The following is a 23,381-nucleotide window of genomic DNA, read 5'->3' as shown; positions in this document are numbered from 1 at the left end:
GGAGACTTGGCGTCAAAGAACTTCTTTGCTGGAAGAAGTTCAAGAAACGCCCACTGACGGATTCTGCCAGCGACTGAGACAGCCACGAAGTGAAGGGCTGCCCAGACAGAAAGGGTTCAACCAGGTAACCTAGCCAGGAGTGGCAGCAACTTACGCACGAGCAACCCCTCGAACCACTACAGTAGCTATTGCAAGAAAAAAAGAATAAAGCTGCAGTGTGGAGTGCTCTCTGTTAAGGATTACACACTCCACCCCACAATATCAGTTAGTATGCTTGGTCTGCATTGGGGTGTTTTGGTGTTCCCACCCCATCCTTAAACAGTTCCCTAGCCTGTTGCTACCTCCCTCATATTGTGCTATTTAGACTATGTAAAGCAGTGGCACCCGCACCTTGAACCTTGCAAATAGAAGAAATTGTTGAAGCGCATTTTGTAATTTGAAACTGTACTACAGTATGTGATTCATAAAGCACTGTAATAGCCGAGAGGTAACTTGCAGCTGGCGACTGGTGTGCTCCCTTTCTTACAGCAGGTGATTTCATCGCTTCTTTAGTTGTTGGAATATTTTTTAAAAATGTAACCGTTTAATAAATAGTGCTGGGACGGAAGGAGGTATAATCCGTGGAAACGAACCTGTCTTGCAAATGCAATCCTAAGGCAGCTTGTCAGCATATTGAATTTGTTTCTCCCCTTCATTGTTTTGTTTGCTTAATCTGATTAGGTAACACTGAAGCATCCCAGAGCATCTTGCAGCACTGCATAGAACAGAATCCATCACACGCAGATGCCCATCTCCTTATGGCTCAAGTGCATTTGTTGCAAAACAACTTCAAACTCTGTTCTCAGTCTCTGGAACTCTGCCTAAGCTATAACTTTGAGGTACACTTGATTGGATAATCTAGCCCAGCATACTGAAGCTCTTTATTTTACTTCTATGCTTGATTGACATTTTAATTTGCTGCCAGTATTATTATTACTTTTTTTTTGCCCATGGATAAATTGTCAGGACATCAATAACTGTCACATAACAAGGAAACATATGCATTTCGCTATTTAACAAAGAGCTCTTAGTTGAAATCGGCAGTATCAAAAGTCAGTGCAGGGTTTCAGGCTTAGGAGTTGACTCTGCTTTGTGGGTTTTTTTCTGCCTGCAGTACAACAGAAACTCTACTGTGGTTGCAGCCCCAAAGCCCTGGCAGTATAAATTTGTTAGGCTTTTTCCTTTTATCTTCATATTCTTGCAAGCCATGTGAATTAGCTTTAGACCCTTTTTGGAAACATTGGGTTTAAGTGAATCAGGAAACTACTGCTAACTGGCTTACTAGTTTGTCTGCTTGTTTTGTGCAAAGGGAGAAACAGGGAGTGCATAGGCGCATTCATCTTAAGACGAGATGTCACCATGTGAATGCAGTCAGAGGCCATCAATCCTCTGGCTGGCGATAGGGCAAAAGTTAATAGGAAAGATAAATAAATGATTTATAAAAGGTAAAGGACCCCTGGATAGTTAAGTCCAGTCAAAGGCAACCATGGGGTTGTGGTGCTCATCTCGCTTTCAGGCCAAGGGAGCTGGTGTTTGTCCACAGAGAGCTTTCCGGGTCACATGGCCAGCATGACTAAACCACTTCTGGCACAATGGAACACTGTGATGGAAACCAGAGCGCACGGAAACGCCGTTTACCTTCCTGCCACAGCGGTAGCTATTTATTCACATTGGCGTGCTTTCGAACTGCTACGTTGTCAGGAGCTGCGACAGAGCAACGGGAGCACACCACCATCTTTAGTGCGATGTAATAAGTAGTTCCCGGTTGTGATCTCAGTGCACACATAAATAGCAACCTTGCTGAAAGCTAAGCAGGTTTTCATCAGATCAGTGTCTCTAGGATCTCCCCGTATCCTCAGCTCCCTGAAGGAAAGGTGGGATATAAGTAAAAGAAGGGAAAAAATAGGATTTTGAGATATTTTGAATGTTGTGGGCCACTCTTGAGCAAATGGAGGTAGGATCAACCTGAGTAGGACGTAGTTGCTTTAAAAGCAGGAGAGAGCCACTCCTGTTGTCCTGTACTAAAGCTTAGTAATTCTAGATTACTTTTGTAAATTGCTCAAAACAATGTACCATATTTTTCGCCCTATAGGACGCACCGTCCCATAAGGCGCACCTAGTTTTTTTGGGGGGAAATTATTCCCCCCCCCAGGCGCGGGGCTGGGGCGGGGGAAGCCCGAGCTTCCCCCGACCCCAGCCCCCAGAACAGGCAACTCTCCGCAAGCCGCGGGAGCCCAGCGCAGGGCTCCCGCACCATGCGGAGAACTGCGCGAAGTCTGGGCGCGCTGAGCTCAACGTGCCCAGGCTTCAGCATGCAGGCAACTCTGCGCGAAGATCTGCACGAAGCCTGGAGAGCGAGAGGGGTCGGTGCGCACCGGCCCCTCTTGCTCTCCAGGCTTCGGCGAAAGCCTGCATTCGCCCCATAGGACGCACACACATTTCCCCTTCATTTTTGGAGGGGTAAAAGTGCGTCCTATGGGGCGAAAAATACGGTACATAATTATCCCACTAATATAAGTATGATTTAACATACTAGATAGTTAGGTTTTTTTCTTTTCTTCTTGGAAGACTGTATGGGACATAGATGCTGATTATGTATTCTTCATTAGGTCAGAGAGCATCCTGTGTACCACTTAATAAAAGCTCGAGCCCAAATAAAGATGGGGGAAATAGCAGAAGCTGTTAAAACCCTGCAGATGGCAATGAACTTGCCTGGAATGAGAGCAGCCGCACCTTCCTCAAAATCAAAAACAAAGAGGATTGAAATCGACGGGAGCGATCGTGTGTCCGTCTATCTGGAACTAGTAGATGCTCATCGGTTGAATGGCGAACAGGTATGACGAGATTCTGTTTTATACCTAAAACTGGTACATATCCTTTGGATGTGTTCTGCAAATTTTGGATATCTGTTAGCAGATATCTGTTAGAGTCCTTGCAATCATCCTGCTGGCAGTGACAGATGATGGGTTGCATCCATTTGTGGAAGGAGAGGGGGAATGTTTTTTCTGATTTCCTCCATACCTCTGTACATGCTGCTTCCCATGCCTATTCTGGAGGGTTCCCCATCTCTTTGGAGCTTGCTCACTGCCACTGCCCTTTCCTGCAAAGGAAGTACTTTTTTAGGGTATCGCCTTAATTCACACAAGGCAATGGTGAGGTCCAGTAAGTCTAGTGGTGCTCTGTGTAAACCATTGTGTGCCACTGGGGTGCGAGGCAGTGGTGTAGCGTGGGTTGTCAGCACCCGGGGCAAGGCAAGTAATTTGTGCCCCCTAACCCGTGGATTTGCGCCCCCTAACCCCCAGATGTTGCGGCCGGCCCCCCCTGCACCCCCCACGCCCCGCCACTGGTGCGAGGGGAGAACGCTGCCACAATGGCCACCTTCCCAGCACACAGGGGTTCCTGGGAAAATGCCTTGATGTGGAATGGTCTCTGTGAAAGTACAAAGTTTGAAAGCCACAGTTTTTGCAGGGGCAATTTAGGCACAGATTTAACAAGAACAATGGTCTCTTTTGAAGCACGAAGCCATTAAAGTCCTCCAAGATGCTATCAACGAATTTTCTGGCACCCCGGAAGAGCTGAGAGTTATGATTGCTAATGCAGACCTAGCCCTTGCACAAGGCGACGTGGAAGCGGCTTTGACGATGCTCAGGAATATAACCCCAGAGCAGACTTACTTTGTTCAAGTCAAAGAGAAAATGGCAGAGATCTATCTGGAGCACAGGAAGGACAGGAAGCTATACGCAAGCTGTTACAGGTAAGAGCTTAGCTTGCCAAAATAATAATAATACTATGTACCAAGTTCATTTGGTGCCTGTTTCTTCCTGAAGAAATAAACCACTTCACTGAAAAGTACTGTGCATAGATGTACATTGATGTACAAAAAAGCCATTCATTTTGAAATATTCTTTAAAACAAAAATACACGTCGGGAAAACAGCTCTGAGTCACTGCAGCATTGATCAGAAACGTACACCTGTATGCCTGCAGTTTTGCTCTCTCTACAGCAGAGGTGGGCAGCCTGTGCCCTTCTCTATGTATGTTTGGACTACAACTCCCATCATCTGTGGCACTGAGGCTGATGGGAATTGGAGCTCAAAAGCATCCCAAGGGCCACAGTTTCCCCATCCCTGCTCTACTGTTGAAGCTATTACAGGGCAACTGTGTTTCAGCCTGTAACCCCCCGCAACAAGGATGTGTCCATTTGCTTTTGGAATGGTATGGTTTTGCTTCTTTGGAAAAGGTTGTCAATAAAATATTGTGCCTTTTTAGTACTTACGGTGCCTAGGGAAGGTATTCAGAGCCCACAGACATCTGCTTCTTCCAACCAAAGTGTGTCCCCTTCTACCCCTTGCCTCAATTTTTTTAAAGTCTTACAGTAAGTATGCTAGACTCAATTTTCCAGATGTTATGATTATCCCAGTTGTTCTCTTGGAGTCCTTTGTTTGAATGAAGATGCTTTTCTGAATCATTCTTTAGTTAGCTACGTGTTCCATGACACAACTGTTACAGCACTGGTATCAACAAGAAAGCACATCAGATAACAGATTTCGGTGTCTTCCTTAAAACTAAGATTTCCAGGATAACAGTTCGTCTTAATTTGCTTTCTCTGGAACACCTCCTCTGTCCTTGTTAAATCAAAATGTCTGAAGACAAAGGAAGCAAACATTTGCCACCAGCCTATTAAACAAAAAAGGGGGGGAAATACCTGGCCGTTGGAAGTTGGCTTACTGCACTAGTAGCAAACAGATTCAACTATTGACATGATTTATTTTCTTTCTTCTTATTTTCAGAGACCTGGTAGAGAAACTTCCAAGTTCTCACACTTTTCTTCTCCTTGGTGATGCATATATGAATATCCAGGAGGTATAAGCATTTGTAGCTTTAGGGGTTATGGTTAGGTTTCAGTTCGAGAAGGAGCACCTCTGTTGTGAATAGTACTGGCTTACACAAGCCCTGACCCCAGCCTTGTAGACATGTTGTTGTTGTCATGAGAGACAATGGAGTGCCCCATCTGGAGGTGAGGTCAAACTGCTGTGTTAGCAGCACTGAAGTGACTTCCCCTGGGCAGTGTGTATGGAGGTCCTGGGCTGCCCAGACGGCAAGACCCTCCCTCTCAGCCTCGCTGATGTGGTCCAAAGAAAAGCAGAACAATACTTTGGCACCAGCTTGCCAGAAGGAGGCGTACAAGGCACCATCCAACGGTCTTAGGGACTCCATTTTGGATTTGTGTAGGGTTTACTCCTTAGCCTTTCTTTTCCTGAAGATGTCCTTCAAGGCAGTGGGTACGGATTTTTCCTCTGGGTTTACTCCCGAAGCCTTTCTTACCTGCAAGGCTGTGGTGGTTTAGGATCAAAGTTTTCCTTCTCCACAATGGGCTACCTTTCCAAGTTGACGAGCCCCATCTGCCCCTCACATCACTATAGAGCAGGCATAGGCAAACTCGGCCCTCCAGATGTTTTGGGACTACAGCTCCCATCATCCCTGACCACTGGTCCTGTTAGCTAAGGATGATGGGAGTTGTGGTCCCAAAACATCTGGAGGGCCGAGTTTCCCTATGCCTGCTGTAGAGCATGTGTAGAAACTGCCTTCTTGACCATTGGACCCATACTTGATCTCATCTGTTCCATCTGTTGGAGCCTGTCTTTGTATGCAGGGGAAGCCCCTAACTCACTGAGGGTTTGAAACCCATTGGCTACTCTCACCTGGTTTAGCTGGCCAGCTGAAACCGCTTCCTGGAGTGTGGCTGCTGTCGCATGCTGACATTGGTAGACATATGTAACCAGGAATTGCATGCATGGTAGACATATGTAACCAGGAGTTGACAAAACCAAGCAAGTTACTAGAGGGAAGCCCCTCTCCTCTGTGTCCAACACAGAAATGCAGTTTTTTGCCTGTTACTTCCTCCTTGCAGGATAGTAACTTTCATGGGTTTATTTACAAGGCTGCCTGCTCCTCAAGAGGGAAAATGGAAAGAGAATGTACCAAATGGGATCACCATGAGGCTCTTCAGAGTTTTGTTTCCCCACTTGGCTCTGTGCCCTTGCCTTATCCCAAGACTCCCCACTGGAATCTTGTTTTCTGATTAATATTATTTGGTTTTGTTTTGTTATATCTCTATTGATATACTAGATATAGATATATAGATATAGACAAATAGGCCTTGCAATCATTCATGCTTGGGCTTCTCATGACCTTACTGTTATTTTTCTTTACCCTAGCCTGAAGAAGCCATCGTGGTATATGAACAGGCCTTGAAGTTGAATCTAAAGGATGGAGCATTGGCTCGCAAAATTGGGAATGCCTTGGTCAAGACTCATAAGTATACAAAGGTATGTGATGACCGGCTTGCATGCATCCCGATACAATCATTTCTGTAACATTTCCAGAAACACTTAACCTGCCCTCCAGAAGAGCCCAGGATTGTGGATGTCGATGTGCACACACAAAAAGAATTAGCAGCGTGAAGAATGTTAAAATATTCTGCTCTGAAGTTTTTAGTTCTTTGTCTTTCCTCCATCCAGCTCTTCCTGCCCCCAGTTTTTAGTGGCAGCAGCTGACCAGTACAGAAGTGAAACGAGGCCAGCTAGCCAGAAGAGGTTGGTTTTTGTGGGTCAAAGCGAAATGCAGGTTTAAAAAACAATAATTTTTAGGTTAATATTGTTTGTATGAAAACAAACAACAGTAACAAACAACTTGAGGGGGTTAAAGGAAGGAGAAGACTCCTTTCTGATGCACTGGAAATCTGTCTAAAAAATAAAATAAAAAATATCCACATATGGATTACACAACACCCAAATGCCCCCATAAGTGTCCAAGTGTTACTGCATGCCTGTGGTATTTGGCTTGTTCATGAATGGAGAGAGCTGTCAGTGCATGATGGAGGACAATGCCTTATTTTTCCAGTGTTGCCACTACCATTCCCAGTTTCATTTTCCATGCAGAATTTAAACTGTTGGCCTGTGAAGGGCACAGTGGGCTTTGGGGATGGTCACAGGATCAGAGAGGAAAGTGCTTCATATAATCAAAATTAGTCTGTCCCCAAAAGGCTATTAAAGTTGCTAAGAAACAGACTCCTCACAGCTTAAAACATCCTCGCGGTGAGAGAAATTGGGATTGGGGGATGCCATTGTCAGGCACACATGCGCAAGGTCTGAGGTCTGGGGCTGACAGTGCAGCAAACTCTTAACCCTTAGATTAAGAATGTTCATTGACCTAATTCAAAGCACATCATATCTTGTTGCAGGTTCCTTCTGCAATATTTTATTTTCAGGTTTGTGTATGATTTTTTTAACAAACGTATAATCCATATAAAGAATTATTGAGCTGTGACCAGAACAAAATATGGACGTATCAAAAAGAAATTTGCCTCTAGTTTTATATTTAGCTATTAATCTGTGCAAAGTATTGATCTACTAGCTAAGATAGTCTGAAGGCAGCTAAGATATTCAAATGGCAAACGTAATTTTCCATTTGAGTGTCAGGGAATCTTCTCCTTTCTGACACCTGCAGCTCCTTCAGAAATGTCAAACAGGATCTTTCAGATTATTTGTTTGTTCATTTATTATTTTAGGCAATCAATTATTATGAAGCAGCTCTGAAAACTGGGCAGCAGAATTTCCTTTCTTACGACCTGGCAGAGCTATTGCTGAAATTGAACCAGTATGAAAAAGCAGTAAAAGTCCTTCGGCAAGTTTTGGATCATGAGTCTGGTATGTACATCTTATTTGCTTCATATTTTTTTTAAGAAATAAAGAGATCACTATTTGTCAAGACTTTGTATCTGTATGTTTCTGCAGTAAATGATTTGTCCTCTCTGATGGAAGATACGCGTTACCAGGTTCTTCTGGCAAAGGTGTACAGCAAAATGGACAGGACGGACGATGCTGTTGTTTCCTTACAACAGGTAAAGAAATATGAAATATTGGCATGTTAGGCCTTTGGTGGCAGAAGAGAGATACTTGGTTACCTGGTAGCAATAGAGGAGATCAAGCTTAAAATGGTCCAGGTCTGATATTATTATTACTTCTTTATTGCATTTGTATCCTACCTTTTTTCCAAGGAGTAAAATGATGCACATGGTCTGCCCCTCTTCATTTAAACCTTACAAACAACCCTGTGAGGTAGGTTAGATATAGATGCAGTGGCTGGCCCAAGGTCACCCAATGAGTAGCACCAGCAGAACAAAAAACACTTTAATGGTGATAATGAATTATTCCCCTATTGCATGTGTTGGGCGACTTCAACATTTCCCTCACTATTTTACATTAGTGACGTTAAAACAACTCCTGCCATCCGTTACAAAAGTCACTTCCTTCCACCTACAGACCTTTGACTGTTCAATTTGTTAAGGTATGTCAGGCAACAAAGGACCAGCTGTTTGCTCCCACCAGTCAAGCACAAGAGTTAACTTGGCCTCTGAGCTCAGTTGGTGGAGCATGAGGCTCCTGATCTCAGGCTTCTGGGTTCGAGCCCCACGTTGTGCAAGAGATTCCTGCATTGCAGGGGGGTTGGACTAGGTGGCATTTGTGGTCCCTTCCAGCTCTAGAATTCTACGACTCTTATGTTGCACATATCAAGACAAGGACACATACAATACTGATTTAGAGAATTGGTCCTTTTTAAAATGCACAACTTGCTCCAAATCCACCCCCCCCCCCAAACTTCATCCGATATTATTATTTCCTATTGGAAGCCTCTTTTGCTTTTCCACCAGGCTCAGGAACTGCAGGCCAGAGTATTGAAGCGGATTCAGATAGAGCAGCTGGACGCGGTTCCTGTACAGAAGCAACTAGCAGCTGAAATTTGTGCAGAGATAGCAAAGCATTCAGCGGCCCAGCGGAACTATGAGAAAGCAATTAAATTCTACAAAGAAGCTCTTGTTCATTGTGAAACGGACAACAAGGTCAGTGAGCACCAAGAAGAACTGTTTTCCCTCCAGCCTTGCTTAAGAGGTGTGGTGGTTGGGATGCATGTTGTAAATAGAATGAGAAATTAGTGAAGAGCTTCTATTTATATTTTAATCCTCAGGTGATGCTAGAACTAGCCCGTTTGTACCTTGCACACGATGATGTGGATGCATGCCAGCGCCAGTGTGCTCTGTTGCTGAAGAGTGATCCAGATAATGCGCCAGCTGCCATGGTCAGTTATACACATGCTCTCTGTAGGATGGCTATTTAATGACATTATTTTAGGTTTTAGGAAAAATGTTAAAGGGACACCTCTGTAATGTCTTCTTTTCATGGAACTACCTGCCATGATCCTGAGTTCTCTTCTGGTCAGCCACCACTAGTTCACATTCTATTAGCATATACCATGAATTTTTACAGTCACTTATTACATGGAATCATGTTAGCCATCTTAATGCCCGTTCACCCAACTTGAGTTCCTTTTTGTGCTCTTCACAATCCCTTTTTGTATTTGCTACCCTGAACCATTTGGCATCATCAGCAAACTTGGCCCACCCCACAGCTCACCCCGACTCCAGATCACTTACGAACAAAATAAAATAAAACACTGCTCCCAACACAGATCCCAAGGAACCATTGAAGCTGGTCGATTTTTGTTCTTTAACAGCTGTGGGTGTGGCCCCTGGGCATTTGGTATGTGAAGAAGAGTTTAGCCTCTAGCCCATTTGAGTTTTGCACTCAGGCATAGGCTGATATTGCAGGATAAAATTGCTGTGAAGAAGGTTTTGTGTTGCTTTCTGTTTCCTTAGCATCTCTGCTTTGTGCTTGTAGATGATGGCTGACCTCATGTTCAGGAAACAGGACTACGAACAAGCGGTGTTTCATTTCCAGCAGCTTTTGGAACGCAGCCCAGGTGAGCATCAGATCTTTTCATGGCTCCCTTTTAACAAATCTTTATACACTAAAGCTACACGTTGATGGCAGAGCAATGCAAGCTCCCTTTGCGCCAGGCTAGAAAAGTGGGTGGATTCCGTCAGCTGCCTGCAGAGTGTGACACCAGCATCTCTCTGTTGGCACAGAAGGGCACACCTTCTGCCTACCAGACATTATAGTTCTGGTTTTACTTAGATTTTTATGCTTCTTTCTTGTGTTTAATTTTCACAATGTGCTTGCTTTCTGTAATGCCCAGAATGCTTACATTAACAGATAATTATGCAACGCTATCACGTTTAATTGACCTGTTGAGAAGAGCTGGAAAGCTAGAAGAAGTTCCAAGATTTATTGCCATGGCTGAGAAACATTCCCCCAGGACAAAACTCGACCCAGGTTTTCACTATTGCAAAGGATTGTATCTTTGGTAGGTGTGGCTAGAAAATCACTAGTATAGTGTCAGTGAGAAAGGGTTGGTTTCCTTTGCTTTCATGACACGCCAGCCAAGCAAATTCAAATAGTGTTAATGTCTGGTTCTTTCAGTTCACTTGTTTTCTTTGTCCTTCCTACCTTTACAACAGTGATGGGAGAATTTCCACTCTGCAGGATTAATGATAGTGTGGCCCAAACAAAGCCCCGTCTACCTATCTGCGGACATCTTATGATGTCACACGCAGGACAGGTAAACTTGTGGGGTCAAACTGAAATGGAAGATTCAAGAGTGCACTTAGAGGGTGATCCCAGTTCTCCTTTTTCTGCTGCTGGTCCTATTCAGGGTCTTTCGAATTTGCCACCTTTTCTCTACGGCCCTATAAATGTGCCAAATTCAAAAAAACAAATTACAGCTGGAAGATTCTTCCTTTTGAAATTGAGTCACTTGGTGTCATGTGATGACAAGTGGTTGACAGGAGGCGGCTCTTGGGGCACGGGAGTTTTGGATCCTGCCCACTAGCCAGAGCCACTTCTCTACTCCTGCTTTGCAACTCCTTGGCTCTCTGCTCCCTCTCTTCTTCCTCCTTGGACTCTTCCTTTCCAAATACAGCTGCCTGCCAGCATCATTTCCCCCCGTTTCCTTGTGTTTCAATTCATGCAAGTGTGATTTCCTGTTTAGGTACACAGGCGAACCAAATGATGCGCTTCGACATTTTAACAAAGCGAGGAAAGACAATGACTGGGGACAAAACGCTGTTTATAACATGATTGAAATCTGCTTGAACCCTGACAATGAAACAGTGGGAGGTGAAGTGTTTGAACATCTGGACGGTGACGCAAAGTGAGTGGCGATGAGATTTTTAGAACTCCTAGTATTTTAGTGCAGGGTTTTGTTTTGGTGTATCTTGACTGGCACATGGAAGAGTCTCTACAAATTTTTGGGTGCCAGCAGTGAGTGACGGGTTGACTTCAAGCGGGGAAATGATGGGAACCAGATTTTATTTTTTACTGATTTCTATAAAAATGCATCATGGATAAATGTTGATGACAGATATATAATTAAAGGCTCCTAAAGGCTAAACCTGCGTGCTATTGTCAGCTGGCTTTCTAGGGCTCATTCTAGCTATTTTCAAAATCCCCATTGAGTAATGGAAAGCAGAGTTTCTGATACACAAGAACTGATGTTGTTTCTTTTATGCCTGTATGTATGAAGTAGCTCAACAGAGAAGCAAGAGTCTGTGCAGCTGGCTGTGAGAACAGCAGAGAAGCTCTTAAAAGAACTGAAGCCCCAGACAGCTCAAGGCCATGTGCAGCTCCGCATCATGGAAAATTACTGCCTTGTGGCAACCAAACAAAAATCAAATGTTGAGCGAGCGCTAAACGCCTTTACAGAAATTGTGGTTGATGAGGTAGGTTGTTTATAGTGTCTCTGTTCAGTTGAACACAGGTGTATTATACACATGTAGGAACCTCATACCTACAAATAAAAGTATTCCATGCACGGCTCATTGCTTTAATAGTAGATTATATTTGTCATATGTGTGTCATACGTGTGGAGGAAAACCTTAAACATGTTGCAGAGTTCAGCAGAGTTCCAAAAAATAGACCAGAGGCAATAGTACTTCATTCAGCAGAGCTTTACTTCTACTGAAGGCAAATGTAGTGTAATGGTTATCAAATCCAATACAATCAGGACTTGCATACAGAGTTGCAGCACTTACAAACCTATCTCATAATAAGACTAAACCTGAACACTATACAGAAACAGAAACACCACACCAGAAGGAAGAGAGCTAGAAAGAGAAAAGTAAAACTCAGGGTTCTTCTGGCCTATATTTATAGTCAGCATGACCTTAATTGGAAGAGATAAGAGAACTATTTCAAAGCAGCTTCCCAGAAGGTATAACCCAAACAATCATTAACCCTTCTGCCTCTGCTTCTCTCACACAGAGATGCCTCTAGTAGCCTCCTGTATTAATCCAAATAGAAAAGAATCTTTACACATGAGATCAATACTTTCTGCAGTAAGAAATGCAAACTGTCAATATTAAATATCATTTTTCAGAGTGTAGTTGTACTAGGTAAAAGATTATTCTTTTCAGAAATGTTTGTAACATGTAAGGATTGTTGGGAATCTCTCCCCCCTCCCCCCGGTTTGTAAGTTTCTTACTGCCACTGTTTTTCTTTCATGCAAGAAGTCCTTGTGTGGAGTTTTAGTGAATTAATCACATTGTGGCTTTAGAAAGGCGTTTTTGGAGTTGTGATTATTTTTTTTTCCAACCTGCCCAAGTGCTAACCTAGAATAACCAGCCACTGTCAGGGCAAAGCACTGTCCTTTTGAGGATGCTGACATTTATACTGGGTTCTCTGTCTTCTGAGTTGCATCATATTGGTCTTTTTTGCAGAAAGATCACATCCCAGCACTTTTGGGAATGGCCACGGCTTACATGATCTTAAAACAAACCCAGCGAGCCAGAAACCAGTTGAAGCGCATTTCAAAGATGAACTGGAATCCCGTTGACGCAGAAGAGTTTGAAAAAAGTTGGCTTCTCCTCGCTGACATTTTCATTCAGTCTTCAAAATACGAAATGGCTAGTGACCTGTTAAAACGGTGCCTTCGTCATAACAGGGTAACGGACAGGCCAGAAGTAATGCTGTATCTGTTCTGTTCATGTTTTTCTATCCCTGGAGTCTTTTAATTAATGCAACTAAGCTTATGGAAAGCAGGCAAAATAAGGCCGGCATTCCTTGTGCTGGCTGACAGTGGTGAGGGCAGTGATTTATGACCTTCTGTGCGGTGCCATTGAGGGCCAACAGCACTTAAGCTTACAATTCAGTGGGTCAACAGGCTCTGCAATTTTAAGACTTGCTGACAGAGATTTCTCTCTTTTTTAATTCTTTTTTAGTCTTGTTGCAAAGCTTATGAATATATGGGATACATAATGGAGAAAGAACAAGCATATAAGGATGCAGCTGCAAACTACGAGATGGCCTGGAAATATGGAAACCAAACAAATCCAACAATTGGTAGGTTCACCCTTAGCAACTTCATTTCATTTTCACTTCACTTTTAATTCATGTAACGCCTTTCTATACTACTATACACAAGGCGGTTGACAAGCTGGAGAAACAATAAAATAGACAGCAAAGATCACACATGTAATTGAAATTGAAAACCGAGGTGATTCTTTGCAGCCAAGACTGGGGAGATCCACTTCAGCTCTGTGGCCAAACTCTCTGTGGTTAGTAGGTTTTTAAATTTATTATTAATTACTATTACATATTTATTAAATGCCTATGCCATTCTTCCTGCTAAAGGAACCTTGTTCAAAAAAAGGGGCTGCAGCAGGTATCCACAAGCTCTCAGCTCCCCTTGTAAAATCCTAGGATTACATGAAAAGAGAATGCTACTTTTGAATTAACCTCTGACTTACCATTTTTTACAGGTTTCAAGTTGGCATTTAATTACCTGAAAGCCAAGAGATACATTGATGCAATCAATGTTTGTCACAAGGTAAACTTTTTTTACAAACATGTTTCTTTGCTTGTGGGTTCTATGAAAAGGGGAAAACACTGTAGTATAGTTCTCGTTAATGACAGTATTGACGTCTGCTGCAGTGAAATAGCTTTAGATATCTAACAGTAGAATAGTCAACTACTTGTTTTAGTTTACAGTGAGACTTTATGTGTCTACGTGTTGTAAACCGCCCTGAGACTTGCAGGTATAGGGAGATATACAAATTTAATAAATAACAATAATAAAGTAATAACTTTACTGCTTACTATGAATATATTTTCTTTCAACAGGTTTTAGAACAGCATCCAAACTACCCCAAGATCAGAAAGGAAATACTTGATAAGGCACGCATAGCATTAAGAACTTGAATAATATTGTAATATTGTATGTATTTATCTTAAATGGGGGGGGGGGCAAACAGAGAAAGGTCTGTAAAACTATCTGTGTAGTTTGTGATGCTACATGCTCAGTTAGTTCCCATTGAAAAAAAGTGGAGAGTACTTTTTTAGCACATAGAGAGTTCAGCAAATTTAAAAGATAATCAGTGTCTGTTACTACCCACCTGTAGGTATTGGCTACAGTCCAAATAAATCACTTTGGTGTAAGGGAACAACAGCCACAGCTGGAACGTCCTTTGAAGGTTGCTCTGTGACAGAGAGAGTTCCCAGCTGCACCCTCCTTCGCTGGCCTTCGAACATCACCCTCGTAAAGGTGATTTATTTGGAGTACGGCCATGCTTTTGAAATGGTGTATAATCGGGGTCCTCAAAGGCAGCGGGGGGAAAGACTGCGAGAATGCTTTATTTGTGTTTCACACGTCTGTTTTATTTTTGCAAAACGTTTTCCCAGATGGAATCCTAGATCAAGTAGACCAAAACTCGAAAAAATCCCTTCCCCTACCCCAGTTTATTTTACCAATGACTAATTTATTTTGCTATTATATACTACAGAAATCATTACATAATTGCGCAAGGTGCCAGTAGTTCCCTAAGGATATATTTACTGATTACATACGCAACTTGCCATTCTTTTGAGATGTTCAGCCTCAACCATTTGGCAAGGTGGGTTAAGGTGAAACGATGTCCCATCCCCATAGGCTATCTTACTGAACGGGAGGAATTTGAATTTCATTCTACCACATTTATTAGCTAACAGTATTTGCATGCTACTCTGCAATTATTTTATAATTCATTAAAATGATTTTAAAATACAATATAAAAGAATTAAAAATACAATTACAACAAAGCACCTCTTGGCAGATAGAGAAAGCAGTAAAATCAGGGACAGACCAATTTAAAAACTTTAGCAAACCAGGGTTCTCACAGTTTGAAACACTTTGATTGAAGATCTAGTTGTCCTCCATGCTTAAAGCTCCAAAGTAGTATTATTACTAGAACTTCTAGTAGAAACGACAACGTATTTTACTTCATTTGTATAATTCATTATATGGATTATTGTGTAAAACTGTCTTTCATCAAGTGATTATTGTCTATGTAGCCTCAAAGAATTCCCATGGCTTTTTCTGAGAGGCTTGTTTCAGTGCCTGCATTATAGCATGTAGGCCATAATTCAAGTGGACAGAGATATGCCTCACCTTCTGTAAACACTATATTTACATATGCTTTTATCATATGATTTGCATTGTTTTATGAATTTTGGTATTTTTCATGTAAACTGTACTGAATTACTAATTCGAAAAGAATGTATCAATGCCTTACATAAAATAAATATATTTCTTCAAATCTGTCTTTATGTACCATATCCCACGATCTGGGAGCAATAGTTAAATAAAGGTGGGCCAGGGAAGGTGGGGAGAGGGGTTATTGGTTTGTTTTTGTTCTGCATTACACTGGAAATGACAGAATGTGTTACACAACCACCATTAAAACACAGTTTAAACTAACAGGGTTTTTTCACAAGAGGGTATGGGTCGTATTATGAACTTCTGCCACTACCATCCACCTGAAACTTGATTTCCACTTCAAGGCTGATGTTAAGATTTCATTGTTACAGTTCTTGCAGTTGACTGAAGGTTCCTCCTCCCTGCCCCCCTGGTATGCTGTGGTATCCACATCCTCTGATTCAGATATGAAACTACCACCAGTCTTTACTGAGTTCCGATTGCTGCTACTTTTTCACTTTGTTCTTACCGGAGCTAAACATAGAAATGGCTTTTAAGTGAAAAGCAAATTGACTTGTTGCGTTACATAGAGTTGCCCGTATATATCTTTGGAGATTATATTTGGATCTGTTTGTTTAAAACTCCATTTTCAGCTACCAAGGCTATTAATTTGAAGGCCGCCTTTTGTTTGAAACATCATAGCTCTGTTCTCTCTTTCTGGACTCGTCACAGAGAGCCTCTGTGTTAGGGTTGTTTTCATTTATACAACTGCCTGTTTTGGAACCTCTTTTCTCCTGCTGTAGCTCACCCGGGCCTTCCATGTCACAGAGGCTATCAGTTCCCAAGCCTTCTAAGTAAAGAAAGGCAGTAAAATAGGCATAGGCAAACTCGGCCCTCCAGATGTTTTAGGACTACAATTCCCATCATCCCTGACCACAGGTCCTATTAGCTAGGGATGCTGGGAGTTGTAGTCCCAAAAACATCTGGAGGGCCGAGTTTGCCTATGCCTGAAGTAAAACAACCTGTTCTGAGGGTGTTATCAACTGGCCCCCAGAAAGAAGCCTGCCTGAGACAAGGCAATGACACACCTTCCCAATTGCCCATACAGAGACCTTAATGGAGTGGCAGTTGAATCTTCAACATAGGTGATGGGATATCTTCCATTTCTACACCTGAGGGCATCAGGCTAGTTTGGGGGGAGAGGTGGGTGCAGGATAAGCTGTGCAGCATACACAGGTATGTCCTTCCAACAGAAGGGAATGGCTCCAGGGCTTGAGGGGAACAGCCAAGGGGTTACAACTGATGCCTCCCAGCCTTTGCTGAGGGGGTTGTAACCCACAGGCCAGCAGCTGTGTCAGGAGTATCGGGAAGCTGGCACACTTCCGCTAAGTGCTGTCAGGGTCACATCTAGATGCATTACAGTCAATTCCAATATAGTTGGGTCAGCAGGCTAATTCTCAGGAGCCGCCATGGCCTATTTTTTGAACATGTTTTCACCTAAGTTGGTCACTGATGTAGAAGACCATCATCAACGCATAAAGGTTGATTGCATGCCCTGGACTGCCCGTTTGCCTGAAATATGTTTGTTTGGAAGATTCTGTGTTCTGATACATTTTCATCCAATGACTTTTCCTAATCTTTACCTCTGCACTCTCCACCCCACCCCACCATGGGTGTAGCCAGGCATTATTTTAAGGGGGGCGCTTTATGGGAGGGCAGAACCGAGTTATCTGCAATGCAGTTGGTCAGTTGAGTATTTTTATTTGTTTACTTGATGGGGGGCAGTTGCCCCCTTGGCTACATCCATGCACCCCACCCAAATTGTTTGGTTTCATGTAAGCCATCTGCCCTCCTGAATTCAGGATAAAAGAGTGACATTTTTCTATGGGTGACCCTACTTTTTTCTCACCGTTAAGTGGGAAGACTCCATTTGAGCTTTTAACAATATTTTTAGCAGCATTTTATAACTTAAGCCTCCTTTCTAATACATGGCCTTTGAATTGAAAGGACTCGAGAGAGACACAGAGAGAGAGACACACAGAGAGACACACACACACACACAGAGAGAGAGAGAGAGAGAGAGAGAGGTCAGTTCAGTTATGTTAATGAAAAAGGAGTCCAGTGTTCAGTATGGTGTTGCCTAGCAACTCATATTCTCTGCCTTTGAAGGAGGAGGAAGGGAGTGTGTCTGCATTTTCTATTGCTCTCTTACACTGGAGATTTAAGCTTCCTATAGCAGCTTATATATACATACACACACACACACACACACACACACACACACGGTATATAGCTATGGATACCTATACATACAACTATAGCAAGCTCTTTATATAAGCTCTTTGTTATCATACAGTATTCTTGAAATATTTTGTGTCCTATAGTTTCAACGAACAGGTTCTCAGTCAAATTGTGTCTTTATGATCGTAGTTGCAAGAGAAACCAAAACGATCAATTCTATACCTTTCAAATCTAAATACAAGCAACCCCTACACTAGGTAGCTGAAAAATAAAACCCTTAAGCATTGAATTTAGCATTTCAAAAGGAACTGTGTCTAAAGAACCGCAAAGATAGTGGGGTGCATATTTTCCAAAGTGAAACCGCAAATAATATTTCCCCCCAAAATATTTTATGCAGCAGTTTGAGATGCAATCTAGCAGTGGAAGTTTTGTCACTGACTTCAGTGAGAGATGTGTGGCAGCAAAAATCATTATAGTAGGGTAGTCACAGGTACGAAAGGGGGCAGGGCTCCTGCACCTTTGATAGTTGTGTAGAAGAGAAGATTTTAGCAGTGTTGCTTGTTATGCCTGCTACAATTCTCTCTTCTATTCAGCTCTAAAAGGTGCATGATCCTTGTCCTCTTGCACGTGGACTATGGTTCTGTGCATCTGATTGGCCTGCAAAGGATCCCAGGTTCAAGAAAGTCCCTGGTCTGAATCTCTGGAGAACCACTGCCAGTCATTGCACTGAGTTAGATGGACCAATGGTTTGACACTGCATAAGGTTACTTCCTGTGTTCCTACTCTCTTATGTTAGCATGATACAGTACAGTTCTAGGATTAAATATCAGTGTATGATAAAACAAAAACCATCAATTTACACACTTGCCTATGAAACAGCACTACATTGCTTTGGCAAATTGATAATTATTTAGTTTTTCCATTTGTCTTGAAGATGCTGGAAAGTATTGATTGTACAGAAGAAATGGAGGTGGAAGAAATAGGATGAAAGTAACAAGAAAAAGGGCTTTGCAGTTCTATGCATATTTACATGAATTCAGTGGTACTTCAGAGCAAACATACACAGTACCATGCAGCACAGATCAACAAGAGCAAAAAGCTGCTGTATTGTTTAAGTAAAGATGAAGGTGAAGGTAAAGTACCCAAGGACGGTTAGGTCCAGTCAAAGGCAACGATGGGGTTGCGGCGCTCATCTCGCTTTCAGGCCACACAGCTTTCTGGGTCATGCGACCAGCATGACTAAACCGCTTCTGGTGCAACGGAACACTGTGATGGAAACCAGAGCAGCGCACGGAAATGCCGTTTACCTTCCCGCTGCAGCGGCACCTATTTATCTACTTGCATTGGCGTCCTTTCGAAATGCTAGGTTGGCAGGAGCTGGGACAGAGCAACAGGAGCTTACCCCGTTGCAGGGATTTGAACTGCTGACCTTCTAATTGGCAAGCCCAAGAGGCTCAGTGGTTTAGAGTCACCCACGTGCCACCCACGTCCCTACAGAGTATTGTTTAACAGAACAACTCTGTGTGTTTACTCAGAAATAAGTCTACTATTGTCAATGGGGCTTGTTCCCCAAGTATGCATTTGATTGTTCATTTGAGCAAAAAACACAAGTGAGATTAAGACATTAACAACTTTCCTTTTTATGGTGCTAGATTAATTTACGTTTTAACTCATACCATGCAGTGGTGTTGGCTAAAAAGTCACACAGTTCATGACATAAAGCCTAGATGAAGGGAAAGCAGCTGTTAATGAGGTGGGGGTAAACTACCACTGCTCCCACATGTCCTCGGAATTGACCCTTCATGCATCAACTTTTCCTGAAGGGAAAAAGGGGGTAGGCTTAAAATTTCTAGTCTTCAGTCTCTTTATGTAAAATCTTAGAAAAGCAAACGGACCTTATTCTTATCATAACTGAACTAGTCAACCTGGATAAAAATGAGGGGAAATGTGAGATTTCTGCCCAGCCACCTTACAAGAACACAGAACTGTGAAATCTACTTTATGCTGTTAAAAAGGTGACAATTCATATTTCCTATGGAAAGAACTGAAATACAGTAATGTAAATACTTCTTAAAATATTGCAGCATCTGGTCAACATTACTTTTTTCAGTGTAAGTTGAAAATAAAATGCATGATGCCAAACTAAATATATATCTTTCTTTATAAATTACTCAAGCAAGCAACAATAACACTCTACAATTCATACTTGTTTCAATCTCAGAGCATCCTGTCAATTTCCACTGTTAAAACAGTTCCCTGTCATTCCCAAAGCATGCAGTTTTCCATTTTCCTTTACACTATTTGTAGCTACTACATAGGTATTTTTGAGCACTGAGTGTCTGACATCTCCTGCAATAAAATGTAGATTTTACAAAATCTTTGTGGTGACACCTGTGCAAAATTCTATTATTGTGTCTTCTCAGTTCAAGGACCGAGTGATGCCTGCAGAGGCATTGTTAGGATGTCCCTGTTCTTTTCGTTAAAGCCCCTGACCTCTTGACCCGTTCCCCATTTTTAAAAAATTTCTTTAGGTTGGCTGAAAATTGTGCAAAGAGTCCCAGGTGGAATCTAGACACATACTGAAAATGCTGTGAAAATGCTTTTTTACAAAAATGCTTTGAAAAATATATTGAATTTGCCATAGCTCACCATCTCCATCTAGTGTCACGTTTGTATAATACACTTTACAACAAACTTAAAATGTTTGATTTGCAGCTGTATAGCTGAGTCTCCTGCCACTCAATGAGCTCAGAGGCAAATTGAACCCTAACAACAAAAGCCAGCTTTGTTTTCTCCCCTCAGAAAATTGGCCAAAATTTGCATCTTGACATAAATTGGTGTACCTATTTCATGCAAGTTTACGTCATGGGTTTGTGCATAAGTAAACGGTAAAGGACCCCCGGACAGTGAAGTCCAGTCAGAAGGGGACTTACCTCGCTTCAGTTGGAAAGTATACCAGTGCAAGTAGATAAATAGGTACCGCTGCAACAGGAAGGTAAATGGGCTACAGTGGTATCTCTGGTTATGTACTTAATTCGTTCCGGAGGTCCGTTCTTAACCTGAAACACCACTTTAGCTAATGGGGCCTCCCGCTGTTGTCGCACCGCCGCCGCGTGATTTCTGTTCTCATCCTGAAGCAAAGCTCTTAACCTGAGGTACTATTTCTGGGTTAGTGGAGTCTATAACCTGAAGTGTATGTAACCCGAGGTACCACTGTATTAAGTTTCTAGCAATGTGCCCAGGGACCTGTATTCTTGATCCGCTTCTATAATGATCATATTGAACACCCCATCTCTTTCTCCCATTCATATATCACAGCCACACCGATATATTACCCTAAATTTGCCAGCGAACTTTTGCTTTTCGATTTACCGTCATTTTTCCATCAGGGCCTTAAAAACACATAGCAAGGGCCCATGCAATTCCCCTTCCTTTTACTGCCTCCACGTTGCAAGGAACGCCGCAGGAGCTCATCCATCCCTGTATCAGTTTGCTGAATTAATTCTGCTCTGGAGTTTCCATTGCTCAAGCACACACACACCCCTCCTCTGCCCCTCGGAAATAAGCTTCGCAGGAACCCCAGTAAAGAGTCGCCAAGGAGCGCAGAAGAGGTGGAAACAACGGCAGCGTCCGGGCGGCAGAGCCTCCAGGCGTCAAAAAGCCATAGAGGGCAGCGGAGGAGGAGGATCATTCTGGGGCCTCCGTGCTTCTCGCGCCCGCCAGGGGCACGTGGGCCTGGGGCCTTCCGTTGGAGGAGCGGAAGGAGGGGCTGCGCGCGCGCGCCTTACCTGAGCTGCCCAGGTGAGCCACTCAGGTGAACGCCCTCCTCGGCCCGACGCTCACCTGGGCGCTGCCGAGCCTCACGAAGCGGCCAATCGCAGGCCAGGGTTTTTCGCTCGCCGCCGTGGCAACAGAGCGCCGCCGCTGCCGCTGCCGCCGCCGCGGAGGAGGGAAGGACGGCAGAGGAAGGCACGCTCGCTCCTTCCTTCCACGCCGACGCCGAAACCGCTTTCTTCGCGTTGCTGGCACAGGTAAGGGCGGGGCTTATTCTGCAGGGTGGCTGCCGGTGGAGGTCAATGAGAGCAGCGGGAACGGGGGGGGGGGGGTCGCCCGTTGCTGTTGCTTCAGGGGCGAGCGTCGGTTGCTGGCTCGGAGAGCCGTTTGCAGAAATGACCATGTAGGCTGAGAGGCTCCGAGTTGGAGCGGTTGCGCCCTTCGCCCCCCTCCCCACCTCCTGCGCCTCCTCTCCCGCCCTATCCCGAGGTAACGAGGATGGGGAGGGGGGTGTTGCTGGTCTGGTTCTACTAGTCCTCTGGGGAGATTTTATAGATACAGTATAGATCAAATACAGCTATATAGTGGAGAGAGAGAGAGAGTGTGTGTATATATATATATATACACACACACACACACACACACACACATACATACATACACACACACACACACACACAGTATGTGTATATATATATATATATATATATATACACACACACATACTGTGTGTGTGTGTATATATATATATATATGGGTGTGGGTGTAAGGAAAAGGTAAATGACCCCTGAACTGGATGGGTATATGTATGGGTATGTATGTGTATATGTAGGGATGCGGGTGGCGCTGTGGATTAAACCGCAGAGCCTAGGATTTGCCAGTCAGAAGATCGGCGGTTCAAATCTCCGTGACGGGGTGAGCTCCCGTTGCTCGGTTCCTGCTCCTGCCAACCTAGCAGTTCAAAAGCAGGTCAAAGTGCAAGTAGATAAATAGGTACCGCTCTGGCGGGAAGGTAAACGGTGTTTCCGTGCGCTGCTCTGGTTCGCCAGAAGCGGCTTAGTCATGCTGGCCACATGACCCGGAAGCTGTACGCCTGGCTCCCTCGGCCAATAAAGCGAGATGAGCACCGCAACCCCAGAGTCGGCCACGACTGGACTTAATGGTTTAATGGTCAGGGGTCCCTTTACCTTTTACCCTTATTCCAGCGCCGTTTCCCACTGCTTCCAGCTGCTATCCCGGATTGTTAGATATCCCGTAGACTGTTCCCGGGACAGGTGAAGCTGCTGATCCCTTATTTTCGAGGCTGCTGATCCCTTATTTTCAAATCTGAAAGTTGACACCTATGGAGAGATTGCCCCTGGGCAATGATGCCCTGTGGGCACATATAACTGTGTGAATGGGTGTCGAACTCATGCCTTGTCCTAATCTGCAGGGGCCAACACCTAGGGGCCGAGGTCCCTTTGCTCCCCCCCCCCCATGCAGTATTTGAGGAGGCTGCCTCCTGCCCAAGTGGATGGGCATTGCCATTCAACTGGTGTGTGGGTGTTGCGTCATGTGATCAATTATGCAGGGCGATGATTGCCTGCCCCCACCCCCAATATTTTATTCAAGTTGGCAGCCCTGTCCTAGGAAAGATCGCCCATGTGGGATGATCCTGGGGTACCCTTGCCAAGGGTGTTTTAAGGTGTGCCAAGATTAGGCATATAAAGTGCTTTAAAAAGTGCCTACATAAAATAGTAATGCTCCAATTTTAAACCGCAGGGAGTAAGTTTGGTTGAGCCCAGTGGAACTTGCTTCAGAGTAAGTATGCTTAGGGTTAGGTGGGCTCTGGTGTGTAAGGTTTATCATAAGATCCTAGGAAGTCAGGCCAATGGTCCGGTTGTGTTGCATTGTCTGGACTGTTGCTATTCAACTGGCAGGCAG

At 43.6% G+C, this 23,381-nt stretch overlaps 2 protein-coding genes and 2 long non-coding RNA genes across 12 annotated transcripts in view; 2 read left to right on the top strand and 2 right to left on the bottom strand.

The window, feature by feature from the left end:
• The window catches only part of TTC21B (tetratricopeptide repeat domain 21B), a 30,422-nt gene extending 14,858 nt beyond the window's left edge, over window positions 1-15,564 (top strand). For 2 of the 5 annotated variants that reach the window (XM_083704034.1, XM_083704036.1), the window contains exons 13-29: window positions 721-878; window positions 2,649-2,873; window positions 3,555-3,793; window positions 4,829-4,901; window positions 6,257-6,367; window positions 7,609-7,747; window positions 7,835-7,941; window positions 8,752-8,940; window positions 9,066-9,176; window positions 9,776-9,857; window positions 10,151-10,301; window positions 10,986-11,147; window positions 11,523-11,715; window positions 12,712-12,936; window positions 13,213-13,333; window positions 13,753-13,820; window positions 14,114-15,564. In XM_083704034.1, coding sequence (XP_083560160.1) covers window positions 721-878; window positions 2,649-2,873; window positions 3,555-3,793; window positions 4,829-4,901; window positions 6,257-6,367; window positions 7,609-7,747; window positions 7,835-7,941; window positions 8,752-8,940; window positions 9,066-9,176; window positions 9,776-9,857; window positions 10,151-10,301; window positions 10,986-11,147; window positions 11,523-11,715; window positions 12,712-12,936; window positions 13,213-13,333; window positions 13,753-13,820; window positions 14,114-14,191 — 2,432 coding nt within the window. In that variant the 3' untranslated portion in view covers window positions 14,192-15,564. Of the gene's footprint in view, window positions 1-720; window positions 879-2,648; window positions 2,874-3,554; window positions 3,794-4,828; window positions 4,902-6,256; window positions 6,368-7,608; window positions 7,748-7,834; window positions 7,942-8,751; window positions 8,941-9,065; window positions 9,177-9,775; window positions 9,858-10,150; window positions 10,302-10,985; window positions 11,148-11,519; window positions 11,716-12,711; window positions 12,937-13,212; window positions 13,334-13,752; window positions 13,821-14,113 lie in introns of all 5 variants that reach the window. The other 3 variants (XM_083704032.1, XM_083704035.1, XM_083704033.1) reach the window with 2 other exon arrangements.
• Window positions 11,929-21,609, bottom strand: LOC310833482. The gene is made up of 3 exons (XR_014558697.1): window positions 21,473-21,609; window positions 13,741-13,775; window positions 11,929-12,906 (listed from the first exon to the last, which is right to left on the bottom strand). It is a non-coding gene; the product is annotated as an uncharacterized lncRNA (long non-coding RNA).
• LOC310834007 lies at window positions 15,273-17,457 on the bottom strand. The gene is made up of 2 exons (XR_014559043.1): window positions 17,353-17,457; window positions 15,273-15,977 (listed from the first exon to the last, which is right to left on the bottom strand). It is a non-coding gene; the product is annotated as an uncharacterized lncRNA (long non-coding RNA).
• GALNT3 (polypeptide N-acetylgalactosaminyltransferase 3) overlaps window positions 21,075-23,381 on the top strand; it is a 19,313-nt gene continuing 17,006 nt past the window's right edge. For 2 of the 5 annotated variants that reach the window (XM_083708904.1, XM_083708903.1), the window contains exon 1: window positions 21,780-21,947. The gene's annotated coding sequence lies outside the window, so the exon portion shown is untranslated. Of the gene's footprint in view, window positions 21,716-21,779; window positions 21,948-23,381 lie in introns of those variants that run through there. The other 3 variants (XM_083708906.1, XM_083708905.1, XM_083708902.1) reach the window with 3 other exon arrangements.

The sequence above is a fragment of the Podarcis gaigeae genome (genome assembly GCF_964106915.1).
Source record: "Podarcis gaigeae genome assembly, chromosome: 1".
Lineage (NCBI taxonomy): Eukaryota > Metazoa > Chordata > Lepidosauria > Squamata > Lacertidae > Podarcis > Podarcis gaigeae.
The sequence above is the reverse complement of the archived record's forward strand: the minus strand, read 5'-3'. Positions and strand labels throughout refer to the sequence as shown.